Source organism: Argentina silus, assembly GCF_951799395.1.
Source record: "Argentina silus genome assembly, chromosome: 13".
Lineage (NCBI taxonomy): Eukaryota > Metazoa > Chordata > Actinopteri > Argentiniformes > Argentinidae > Argentina > Argentina silus.
The window spans coordinates 8,948,370-8,960,869 of record NC_139667.1 but is presented as its reverse complement, the minus strand read 5'-3'; the positions used below and the strand labels follow the sequence as shown (position 1 = coordinate 8,960,869).

Below are 12,500 nucleotides of genomic sequence, written 5' to 3'. Positions count from 1 at the left end.
GTGTGTGTGTGTGGTGTGTGTGTGTGTGTGCGTGTGTGTGCGTGTGTTTGTGTGTGTGTTTGTGTTTGTGTGTGCGTGTGTGTGTGTCTGTGTGTGTTGTGCGTATGTGTGCGTGTCTGTGTGTGCGTGTGTGTGTGTCTGAGTGTGTGTTAATCCCTACTCTCTCACCTGCAGGATAAACTGATAAGTACCAGTCTGCCCGTGATAGACCTGATTGAGACCATCGCTCCCAACGCTGTGAAACAAGAGATGGTGAAGAGAGGAGACCTGAGTGACACTGACAGACTCAACAACGCCAAGTAAATCATTCATAGCTCTCTGCCCTCTGACACCTTACCACTAACTCTAGTAATCCTCAATCCTGGTCCTGGAAAGCCCCAGTGGGCCCAGCCTAGTGCTATCACAACTGATTGAGCTTATCAACTGATCTTCAAAACCTTGATGAGCTGTATCAGGTGTGTCCCTGCAGCTCTCCAGGACCAGGAGTGAGTTTGATACTGACACACACACACTGTACCACTGTCCATATAAATCATATAAATGATTTATAAATCTCATATAAATCTCACATGAACTCTTCCTTCTCTCTCTCTCTCTCTCTCCCCCTCTCCCAGGTATGCTATCTCAGTATCCCGTAAGATCGGGGCTCGTGTGTATGCGTTGCCTGATGACTTGGTCGAGGTGAAGCCCAAGATGGTGATGACCGTGTTTGCTTGCCTCATGGGGCGGGGCCTAAAGAAGGCGGACCGCTAGACCACGCCTACTCCGACTCACCACTCACTCAACCACTTTCTCCCCTCTTTCACTCTGTTTCTCGTTGCATTGCCAACAACCTGTTAGTCTCTACCCCCTTGGTGTTTGAAGAGGATCTGGAGGAACCAGAGTGGAAGTGTAGGCACTAAGCAATGTTGTTAAAGCAACCTTAATTGGGAGGCTTGGTGATACGGCATCAACACCTTTTTAACGTACACCTACCCAGTCCTTTAAGATTTGCAGAAATCAAAGGGGTGCAAGCATCTCTCTCTCTCTTGCACTCTCTCTCTCTCTCTCTCACTCTCTTTCTTTTTATCTTTTCTGTGATTGTCGTGTATAATCAGAGAATCATAAACCTGCCGATTATTCCATATCATATCTGATAAGAGGATGTATGACCCCTGCCATATGAGCAGACGTAATATGAAAAATCCATGCAATCATACGCACACTTTGCCTTTACAGTAACACTCCAAGTCTGTCCAAATGTTGTGTATTACTATTACTATTTACATATTAAACTGAATCTTACAAATACTATGAACTTGTTTCCTACTGTGTTTTTGTTTTACATTGTTTTTGTTTACATGTCGGCCGAAGCACATGGTTTGGTGCCTTGGAGACTGAAGGTCTAACCAGTAACTCATGCCCAATGTTCAAAGAGATGTGTGTGTGTGTGTGTGTGTGTGTGTGTGTGTGTGTGTGTGTGTGTGTGTGTGTGTGTGTGTGTGTGTGTGTGTGTGTGTGTGTGTGTGTGTGTGTGCGTGCGTGCGCGAATAATGGGCATACTAGTTGCGATCTTGTCGAAAGACCCCAGGGGCATAACACTGGAACAACAAAGAAACTTCATTCCTTTCATGATGACATTTAAATGGTCGGCGTACACTGTCTGTTTCCAAATCCAGTGCCCCAGATCATCCACACATTTTACATGTATTGTAAATGTATTGCTCTTTTGGAATCTGATGTATATTTCTTACCATAATAAATGCATGCTGAACATTTCATTGTATAGAGAGGCGGGTGAGTGAGAGAGAGAGAGAGAGAGAGAGAGAGAGAGAGAGAGAGAGAGAGAGTGAGAGAGAGTGTGAGTGAAAGAGATCTGATAAGAGGATGTATGACCCCTGCCATAAGAAAAATATTGAATATGACATATGAAAAATCCATGCAATAATACGCACACTTTGCCTTTACAGTAACACTCCAAGGCAGGCGGGTGAGTGTGAGACAGAGAGAGAGAGAGAGAGAGAGAGAGAGAGAGAGAGAGAGAGAGAGAGAGAGAGAGAGAGAGAGAGAGAGAGAGAGAAGAGAGAGAAAGAGAAAGAGAGCTTGCATTAGGCGCGGGGCAGAATGAAGAATGACCCTCGATAGTTGCCGTACAAGACCTTTGGAGCGAAAGTTTTCGAATGGTTCCTTCCTTCTGAGGATGACAACGTGCTCGGGCGATGATGTATTTTTCTCACACCCCTGTTTAACTAGCTAGTTGGAGAAAGTTGTGTTTTTCAGTGTTCACTCTCCTTGGTCTAAAGATGGAAGGACTAGAAATGTCTGCCATGATCCCTGCTCTTCAAGAGCTAGCGAGGTTAGTCTTGAGCTAGCTGTCACATCCATGTCAGAACAACACACTTTGTTTTTGCTAGCTAGGTAGTTGGTCTACTACTGTACTACTATAACTTGTTAAATGTCAAATACACAAAAGCATGCAGCAGTCGGCTTTGGCTACTACTGAGATTGTACTTACACTGTCTATAAATATTGTCGGATAGCTATTTACCTTCCTAGATGTGACTTGAAATGGTTTCCATTGGTATTCTATCGTATTGTTTCCAGTGCCAGCGCTGCAGAATACAATCAGGTCGCTCAGAAACCTCGTCAGATTCTCTGTCAGTTCATCGACAGAATTCTGACAGACGTGGATGTCGGTGAGTAGAGGGGTGTATCTTAAAAGCCCTACTCTGAATTAAAGTAACTCCTCTGAAAACTCCTCTGAATTAAAGTAACTTTCTCTTCTCCTCACTTCAACTCTCCTTAAACTGTATTAATTTGCTAGTGATAACAACAACAACAACAACAACTGTGTGTGTGTGTGTGTCTGTCTGTCTGTCTGTCTGTCTGTCTGTCTGTCTGTCTGTCTGTCTAATTGTCTGTCTGTCTGTCTGTCTGTCTGTTTTTCTGTGTGGCTGTGTTTTAGTGGCGTTGGAGCTGAGTAAGAGGTCGAGTTCAGAGCCTGCATGTGTGATGCTGCTGGACTTCGTGCAGCACTTTATCAAGTCCTCCTCTCTGATGTTTGTCAACCCAGCCTGTCAGCCAGCTCACTACTCTGACACAGAGCAGAGCAGTGCTGGTAAGAACTAATGCGCATAGCCTTCTGCCTCATTGTGTGTGTATATAGTAATAACTTCGAAATAATAACTTTGATTTATATTATGTTTTAATTGCAAAATGAATATGCCACAGCAGTAGTACAAAAACAAAGCCAAGAACATGAAATGATGTATAATGTATTACACTCTGTTTTGATGTCTGACCTCACTCTCACTACCTGTCTTCTATTCTCTACTTTTACCTCTTCCTCTTTTCCGTCTCTTTTCTCTCTAGAGTTCAGCAGGTGGGTGGTGGGGAGGTTGCTGCGAGTGGCGGCGGCCCCTGAGTGTGATGTCATCCATGGACGAGTCACCGCTGTGCTCTGCTCCTTACTGCACGCGCTCAGAGCCCGAGCGCCAATCCTCTTCAGCTCCCTTGCGCAGGAGCTGCTCGGGTTGGCCCAGGACCTCGGCAACATACTCGCCACACACACGCTCACGAAGAGAACATACACACACCTCACAGGCACACACACGCATACCCTGTGGCCTGTAACACTTCAACGCTTCTCTGTCTCCCCTCTGTGTGTCTCCGCCTACCTCACCCCCTCTCCCCTCGTCCTCTCCTCCCCTGCTGCCTTGGAAACACTGATTGCCGTGACACTTGATGTTCTGAGCAACACTCTTCGGGGATTAGCTTGCCGTCGCGAGGTGGGCGTGGCTTGGGACGCGGCCTGCTCTGTCCTGGCCAATGGCAGTGCTCGTCTAAGGAGAGTCGCTATGGTGATGTTGAGGCGATTGGTGGAGCTGGGAGGATTCCCTGAGAGGCGGAGCCAGGAGTTCTTCACTGCTTACCTTCAGCTAATGGACACACACATGCACACGCACACAGTGGAACAACAGCCCTACAGCGGAGAGCTGCTCAACCTGACGCGTAGTGTGTTTGGGCCTATAGGGTGCTCTAACACACACACCCCCGCTCAAGAAACCCCCCGGTTTGAGCGTGCCCACCTGGCACTGCTGTTAGAGCGCGTGTGTGTGCTGGGGGGGTCAGGGTCAGGGCTGGGTTTGGAGGTCAGCCAATCACTGTGCCTGGTCTTCAACTTCCTGCTCTCCGTCGCTCCGGGCTATGAGAGTGCAGTGTCATTACGGAGACAGAGAGTCACCGACGTCTGCAGAACCCTCACTCACAGCATCGGCACTGAGAAGCAGCCTGAGGTACACACACACACACACACACTCACACACACACACACACACACACACACACACACATACTGTGTGTTATAGATGAAGTGTTTCTTATGTGTGTGTGTGTTGCAGTGTGTGGAGGGCTTTCTCCATGCTGCTCTGAAGGCTGAGGTTACTTTGGCGACGCAAGAGAGGGAGGAAGGTGAGACTGTTGCCAAGAGACCCTGCTTAACCATCAACCCCCCATCCAGCAAGACCCCCAAAACACCACCAATGTACGTGATCTGTCTGTCTCTCGATCGTAGATTCACACTTCATTGCTCTGAAACACACTTTTCGGCGTACTGTATGACGCCTCTGGTGTGTGTTTTCAGGGAGGGGGACATGCGGGTCCGGAGCGAGGTGTGGGCAGCTGTGAGCCGCAGGCTGGAGGAGCTGCTGACCTCTCTGAACTCTGACCCCGACCCCCAGATCACCCTCAGAGCCCTGGAGGGGCTGGCTCTCATCCTATACCTGGCAGGCCTCTGCTCCTCTCCCACCAGGTAACACACACACACACACCACACCACACACACACACACACCACACACACACACCACACACACCATACACACACACATACACACACACACACACACACACACACACACACACACACACACACACACACACCCCTCTTAATACAAATGGTAATAACATTGCATATTTTTCATGTCCTCTCTCTTTAGCCCTTCTCCACTTCTGTGGGTGTCTGCTCACATTCTAGATGAGGCTTTGAAGAGCTGTCAGTCCATGTTGGACAGGGCTCCATCAAACGCTGACCACACCCACATGCAGTCTGCATTGGAGCTCACCATCAGGACCCTGGACTGCATCTTGTACCTGACCAGTAAGAACAAAACACACACACACACACACACACACACACCCTCTACCTGACCACTAGCGGTTGCTGTGTTGTATGAGACCTTTTCTCTGTGTGTGTTTGCAGTGAGCGGTGCCAGTAAGGACGGCCCGCAGCAGCAGAGTGTGTGTGCGCTGTTGTCCCTGCCGTGGGTGTGTGAGCATGCATCTCACTCGGCCTATCAGAGCGCAGGATTCCCCTCCAGCCTCCCCGGGTTGGCTCAGAGACTGGGCTCCTGTTACTGTAAGTTACCCTGACGACTTCAGCCTGCCTTCTGCTCAGACACATTTGACGTCAGCATGGTGTGTGTCATGGGATTTGGATTGATTTTGGATTTATGGAATTTATGTGGGACCCTATCAATGGTGGACTACTTGACTGACTTGAAGTAAAATTCCACTTTTAATGGGATCAGTTCTCTCTTGAAGTGAGAGAGTTAATAATTCCTTGGAAGTTCCCACAGAAAACCCAGTGCAGTGGTTGTTCAGCAAACATTAGTCATAGTCAGTCAGTAGTCATGTTGGAGTCGTAACTTTTAAAGTTGTCATGTGGGAGTCGTAACTTTAAGGTAGCAATGTTTTAAGTAGTAATTTTTCTCTCTCTCTGCAGCCCCCCAGGTCCAGACGGAGTGTGTGTTGCTGCTGGCGTTGCTGCGTCGGGGGGTGTGTGAGGCGTGGCGTGTGTTTGTGTTTTCCCAGGCTCTGGAGAGTCAACATGAGGTGGTGAGAGCCGGAGCAGTCCGAGCTTTCCCCCTGCTGCTACACCACCTGGGACACACACACCACAACCTCGTACACACCACCCTACTGTGAGTACACACACACACACACACACACACACACACACACACACTGTGTATTAAAGGTGCAATATGTAATATTCTAGCTTTCTAAGCTTCTTAACGGTTGTAATGACTGTTTCATCGGTAGCAATCAGGGAATGAGATCCCTTCAAAGAAATATTCCATTTAATGTGTGTGTGTGTGTGTGTGTGTGTGTGTGTGTCTGTGTGTAGCACCAGGCTTGAGGACGGTTCAGAGCAGGTGACTGTGGAGCTTGCGAGGATTGCTGGTCAGCTGACCTGCGTCCTATCAGAGAGCTCCGAACTCAGTGTCACTCACACAGAGCCCATCCCACTACCCACAATCCTCTGCTCCCGTATCAGCCTTGCCACCAAGCATGCTGGGATAACTGCCTCCCTGGGAGCGTCGCTCATCAAACCACTTCTACCTCTGCTCGGACGACATGGTGCCAGCAGTGCCAAACAAGGTGTGTGTGTGTGTGTGTGTGTGTGTGTGTGTGTGTGTGTGTGTGTGTGTGTGTGTGTGTATGTGTGTGTGTATGTGTATGTGTATGTGTATGTGTGTGTGTGTGTGTGTGTGTGTGTGTGTGTGTGTGTGCGCGCGCTAACACACTATGTTTTTGTCCTAGCTTTCATAGAAGCTCTGCCTCACCTCTGTCAGCACGTGAGTCTCGGGGGCGGCGACAGCGACTCACAGGCCGTTCTGAACGCTCTGATTGGTCTCATAGAAGACCCGGAGCCACAGGTCCGAACTCTCTTCAGCCAATCCGTACGCTTCCTGCTGGCAGAGCCCGCCCCTAACCCTGACCAGGGTCCGCTCAGCGAGGTGAGTGATGTTGCAGAATTGGACCAGGGGGTTGGATCGTTATGGTCACCTGAGTTGATTCGTTGATGTATCCCTTGCCCCCCCCCCCCCCCCCCCCCAGCTCTTGGTGTCTCGTCTGAAGGAGGCGTTCACAAACGCCAAGCTCAACAGAGACGACGACCTGCGCAATACTCTCATCCTCACCACGGGAGAGATTGGCAGGTAACATAGCACACACTTACGCTTACGCACACGCACACACACACACTGTCAAAACCAGAAAGAGCGTTTCAGAGACTACGTTTACTTGGTAGCCGTTCTAACTATCTTCCCTCCCTCCCTTTACCTCTCTCTCTCGCCCTCGCTCTCTCTCTCTCTTCCTCCCTCCTCCTCTTCCCCTCCCTCTCCCCCCCCTCAGGGCAGCGCAGGGCAGCCTGGTATCCTTCTCTCTCCTGAGGCTGCTCCACTGCCTGCTGTCCAAGTCCTCGCCCGTGTCTGTGGCTGCCTACACTCAGATCAGAGCTCTGGCCTCTGCTAAAGGACTCAAACTGCAGACCCTGTTCAGCCAGTACAAGAACCCCGTCTGTCAGGTCAGTTCAGCCTAAACCACTACGGATGGATGGATGGATGGATGGATGGAAGGAAGGAAGGAAGGAAGGAAGGAAGGAAAAAATAACCCTGTCTGTCAGCTTAGTCTGTACTACACTGAGGGGTGGTTTTCTTGGAGACAGATTAAGCCTCATCCTGAACTACATTTTCAGGGAAAAATCATCAAAGAAGTTTTTAGCAGTTACCCAGACACAGATTAATCCTAGTTTCTGAATAAATTGTACTTTCAGTGGAAAAAAAAACTTTTTAGTCTAGGGTTAGGTGTTACCTGTCCAGGAAAACCGCCCTTGAAAGTTTGACTACAAGACCGTACATTTAGGCAGAGATGGGCACTCTCAGGTTATGTCTTTACATTCAAGAAGCATTTTATTGAGTTCCATTGTCCTCCAAGAGTTGCTAAATTTTCTCTACACTATGTCAAACTGTGTGGGCATCTTGTATACAGAACCACAGTGCAATATGACAACAGTGAATACTAAGGAATGACCGCTCCTGATTGGTTGGTTCTCTCTGGTGTAGTTCCTTGTGGAGTCGCTGCACTCGCGCCACGCAACAGCCCTGCGGAGCACGCCGGACCAGAGCACCGAGTCAGCCAATCAGAGAGAGCTGGCCCTCGACATCCTGTCTCAGATCGCACACGCCTTCGACTTCCCGGACCTCCACCGCTTCCTCACTGTAAGTATGCACATACACGTGCTACAAACACACATTCACACACACACACAGACACACACACACACGTACACTCTCCTCAACTGCTTACCATAAGTTTGGTCTACCTCGACCAAAATGAAGCGAAGAAATCAGCAAGGATTTAGGTATGATTTGAAGTCTGTGTGTGTGTCTGTGTGTGTCTGTGTGTGTCTGTGTGTGTCTGTGTGTGTCTGTGTGTGTGTGTGTGTGTGTGTGTGTGTGTGTGTGTGTGCAGCGTACTCTCCAGGTGCTCCTGCCTTATCTCGCTGCAAAGGCCAGCTCCACTGGCTCTGCCCTCATTCGCACTCTGGCCAATGAGCTCAAGGCAAATCGACGAGAGATCCTGATCAACAACTTCAAGTACATATTCAGCCATCTTGTCTGCTCCTGCACTAAAGAGGAGCTAGAGAGAGCCTTTCACTACCTGCAGGTAACTTAACGTGTGTGTGTGTGTTAGTGAGTATATGAGTGTTGAATTAACCTTCAAGTGAGAATTGAGTAGGGTATCTGCTCAATGTTGTTGCATTTGTGTGTTGTGTGTTTAGAGTGAGTGAGAGATTGCTGAATTAAAGTTGTTGTTGTTGTTGTTGTTGTTGTAGAGTGAGACAGAGATTGAGCTGGGGTCTTTGCTGAGGCAGGACTTTCAGGGCCTTCACAATGAACTGCTGCTACGTCTGGGAGAACACTACCAACAGGTCTGAACACACACACACACACACACACACACACACACACACACACACACAGTCTACAGCACAAATGTTTAAAATCTTCAACATAACATGGCTTATTGATTTGATTGTTATGTGTGTGTGTGTGCACGCTCATGCAGGTGTTTAATGGACTGGCCATCCTGGCCTCCTTCGCCTCCAATGACGACCCGTACCAGGGTCCCAGAGACATCACCACCCCTGAACGCATGGTAATGACATCACTTCCCCCACCACTGTTCATATTCATAGTAAGGGCATCACCGCTTTCTGTATACAAAGCATCAAATACAAATACAGCATACAAATCTCTCTCCCTCCCTCTCTCTCTCTATCCCTCCCTTCCACTTCTTTTTCTCTCTCCCTCTCTCTCTCTCTCAGGCTGACTATCTACAGCCCAAACTACTGGGTATCCTGGCGTTCTTTAACATGCAGCTGCTCAGCTCCAGTGCTGGAGAGAAGGACCGTAAAAAGATGGTGTGTGTTTGTGTGTGTGTGTAGATTGATTGATGGAGTATTTAGTTATCCTCTTAATTGATATACAATATACACACACGATACAAAACAATACACATTTACATGCAAACAATAGTCAGAATTGTGATGAAAAAAATAATGTGTGTGTGTGTAGGCTCTGACCAGCGTGATGGCTCTGATGCGTCTGATGGGCTCTAAACACATCAGCTCTGTGAGAGTGAAGATGATGACCACCCTGCGCACAGGCCTGAGATACCGAGAAGACTTCCCTCTGCTCTGCTGCCAGTCAGTACACACACACACACACACACACACACACACACACACACACACACACACCCCACATTTTAAGGGTTGTTCCTCATTGAATTGTCATCCTGTCAAACGTATATGGCTGTGGCCCAATTCTCTGCCCCTCTCCCCAAAGTCTGTATTTATTCATTGTGAACCCCCTCTAGCCCATGCTTACATCAAGCCAATGCTTTAACCCATGAGGGGAAATGAAAGAGTGGACATTTCTTCTTTCAAATGTGTTTTTATTTGAGAGCAAAGATATACAGTAGATGCAGTGAACACGTTTTGTAGGTAGGGTCCATGATGCACATGTCAGACAATGGCATACAGATAACAATAAACCTGAGTGGACATTTCTGATAGATGCCAAGGCAGGGAATCCAAACTCAATCTGACGGTAGGGACGAAGAAGACACGCCTGACCTGCACACCATGAACCCTGACCCTAAACCTAACCGTAACCACATTTTAACCCATTCGGGAATTCAGAAACTTCAGTTTGCTGGTCAGACGTGTCCCCTCAGTCACTCCCCAATCCCACTGATGATGACGAGTGTACCTAGTGACTTCCTCACTCTCACTTCCTATTTCCTGTGTGGACAGGACGTGGGAGTGTTTTGTGCGGAGTGTAGAGCCCGCCCACCTGGGTCCTCTGCTGAGTCATGTGATCGTGGCGCTCCTCCCCCTCATCCCATTACAGCCCAGAGAGACCGCTGCTATCATACGCTATCTGATACTGGACAACAGGTAACACACACACACACACACATACACACACACACTTCACTAAACTAATACTTAATTTGTGGTTACTGTCAAGCATTCAGATGCAAATAATCCAAATATATATAAAAGGCTAAAAATGGCTTTTAGTTGAGGTGTAGATGAACACACACACACACACACACACACAGACTGTAGCCTGCTTGTGTTTCTGTCACGCAGAGAAGAGGTGAGGGACTACCTCCATGAGATCTACTTCCTGCCTGACCACCCTGAACTCAAAGACATCCACACTGTGCTGCAGGACTACAAGAAGGTCTGTAGGACGTGGTGGTGGTGGTGATGGTGATGATGGTTATGGTGTTGATGATGATGATGATGATGGTGATAATGGTTATAGTGGTGATGATGGTGATGATGGTTATGGTGGTGATAATGGTTATGGTGTTGATGATGATGATGATGATCCTGATCCTCCTGTCTCTAGCTGACCTCTAGGACCAGTGACCTGGCTGCAGCACTGCAGCTCTCTATGAGAGCCGTTCAACATGAGAATGTTGACGTCAGAATACACGCTCTCACCAGCCTCAGGGACCTGATGCACAGCAACCAGGTAGACACACACACACACACACACACACACACACACACAGAGCTAATGGAATAATCAGAGCCAGGCTACTGATGGGTAATGTAAGGTAAGGGAGAATATCAGTCGTTATGTCTATTGAATGTGGATTGTAAGATGATTGCTTCAACCTGTGTGTGTGTGTGTGTGTGTGTGTGTGTGTGTGTGTGTGTGTGTGTGTGTGTGTGTGTGTGTGTGTGTGTGTGTGTGTGTGTGTGTGTGTGTGTGTGTGTGTGTGTGTGTGTGTGTGTGTGTGTGTGTGTGTGTGTGTGTGTGTGTGCGCGCTCCAGGAGTGGTTGTTGAGGCAGGTGTGTGCCAGCGAGGCTGTGGAACCTGTGATCTCGTCTCTGGTGCTGGTGTTGCTGCGAGGGTGTCAGGACGTCTCCCCCGAGGCGAGGCTGCTCTGTGGGGAGTGTCTGGGGGAGCTGGGGGCCGTCGACCCCGGACGTCTGGACCTCTCTCACACACACACACACGGCAACCGCAACACCTTTGTGGTAAGGACCTGCCCCCCCAAAGACCCTCCCCCCTGCTAACCCTAATGAAGAGCCTCCCTCCTGCTCGCCAAGACCATACATCATACATATACCGGTTTATATGTTCCCAGGAAGGGTTGATTTGATGATTTCATTAAAAGTTGACCAGAATTACTGTGTGTGTGTGTGTGTGTCAGAGTGGGGTAGAGGACCAGAACTTTGCCTATGAGCTGCTGACAGAGCTGACCAGAACCTTCCTGGCATACGCAGACGACGTGAGAGCACAGGACTCAGCCGCTTACGCCATGCAGGTACACACACACACACCTTAAAACTCCATGTCCAAACACACAAACACACCAGCTCGTACTGTAGCTGCTTCATGTAGCCCTTACTCCTTCAGCCCTTACTGTGTGTGTGGTGTGTGGTGTGTGGTGTGTGTGTGGTGTGTGTGTGTGTGTGTGTGTGTGTGTGTGTGTGTGTTGACGTGCTCTAGGAGCTCCTGTCCATATTTGAGAGTCGGGAGGGCCGCAGTGACTCTGCGGGCCGGAGGCTGTGGAGGAGGTTCCCTGAGACGATCCAAGAGATCCTGGAGCCTCACCTCAACAGCAGGTACACACACACACACACATACACACACACACACACATACACTTACACACACCCCATATGCAAAGGCACACACCCAATACACACATATTTACCACTGAAGCTTATCAGTACTGTACACACAGACTTGTATGCTCTTTTTCAAACCCCCCGCGTAGGTACAAGAGCAGTCAGAAGGTGGTGAACTGGTCCAAGCTGAAGAAGCCTGTGTATCTGAGCAGCCGAGGGAGCAAGTTCTCCGACTGGTCAGCTACCTGGGCCGGCTACCTCATCAGCAAAGTGAGTGTGAACCCCTTTCTCCTTCGAACTCCTTATCTCTCCCTAACCCCCGGATTCAACCCGGCTTGAGCTGGTTCCCTAGCCTGGCTGACCAGCCAGACCCATGCGGTACACAGTGATGTGTGAACACTTGTCTAGTATTAGCTCTACTGTCTTCACTCTCATTCACTCCCATGTGAACCAGCACCCTATTCAAGGTCGGAGCAGAGCGCATGGATTGGTTCTCAAGTATTCGCATGGGGGGG

The 12,500-nt window shown here is 49.0% G+C and overlaps 2 protein-coding genes across 2 annotated transcripts in view; both read left to right on the top strand.

Annotated features, from left to right (window-relative positions):
• pls1 (plastin 1 (I isoform)) overlaps window positions 1-776 on the top strand; it is a gene marked incomplete at its 5' end in the record, with an annotated part of 5,321 nt that extends 4,545 nt beyond the window's left edge. Inside the window, 2 exons of the mRNA XM_083683387.1 lie at window positions 175-299; window positions 615-776. Of these exons, the coding sequence (XP_083539513.1) occupies window positions 175-299; window positions 615-753 (264 nt within the window). The 3' untranslated portion in view covers window positions 754-776. The remainder of the gene's footprint in view (window positions 1-174; window positions 300-614) is intronic.
• Window positions 777-2,157: 1,381 nt separating this feature from the next.
• atr (ATR checkpoint kinase) overlaps window positions 2,158-12,500 on the top strand; it is an 18,221-nt gene continuing 7,878 nt past the window's right edge. Inside the window, 26 exon segments of the mRNA XM_083684073.1 lie at window positions 2,158-2,335; window positions 2,584-2,675; window positions 2,945-3,097; window positions 3,352-4,274; window positions 4,380-4,522; window positions 4,622-4,789; window positions 4,976-5,136; window positions 5,239-5,394; window positions 5,761-5,959; window positions 6,166-6,419; window positions 6,582-6,778; window positions 6,879-6,979; window positions 7,176-7,347; window positions 7,886-8,041; window positions 8,295-8,489; window positions 8,659-8,754; window positions 8,892-8,981; window positions 9,151-9,246; window positions 9,401-9,531; window positions 10,144-10,287; window positions 10,486-10,579; window positions 10,751-10,876; window positions 11,182-11,388; window positions 11,565-11,678; window positions 11,864-11,979; window positions 12,135-12,255. Coding sequence (XP_083540199.1) covers window positions 2,283-2,335; window positions 2,584-2,675; window positions 2,945-3,097; window positions 3,352-4,274; window positions 4,380-4,522; window positions 4,622-4,789; window positions 4,976-5,136; window positions 5,239-5,394; window positions 5,761-5,959; window positions 6,166-6,419; window positions 6,582-6,778; window positions 6,879-6,979; window positions 7,176-7,347; window positions 7,886-8,041; window positions 8,295-8,489; window positions 8,659-8,754; window positions 8,892-8,981; window positions 9,151-9,246; window positions 9,401-9,531; window positions 10,144-10,287; window positions 10,486-10,579; window positions 10,751-10,876; window positions 11,182-11,388; window positions 11,565-11,678; window positions 11,864-11,979; window positions 12,135-12,255 — 4,458 coding nt within the window. The 5' untranslated portion in view covers window positions 2,158-2,282.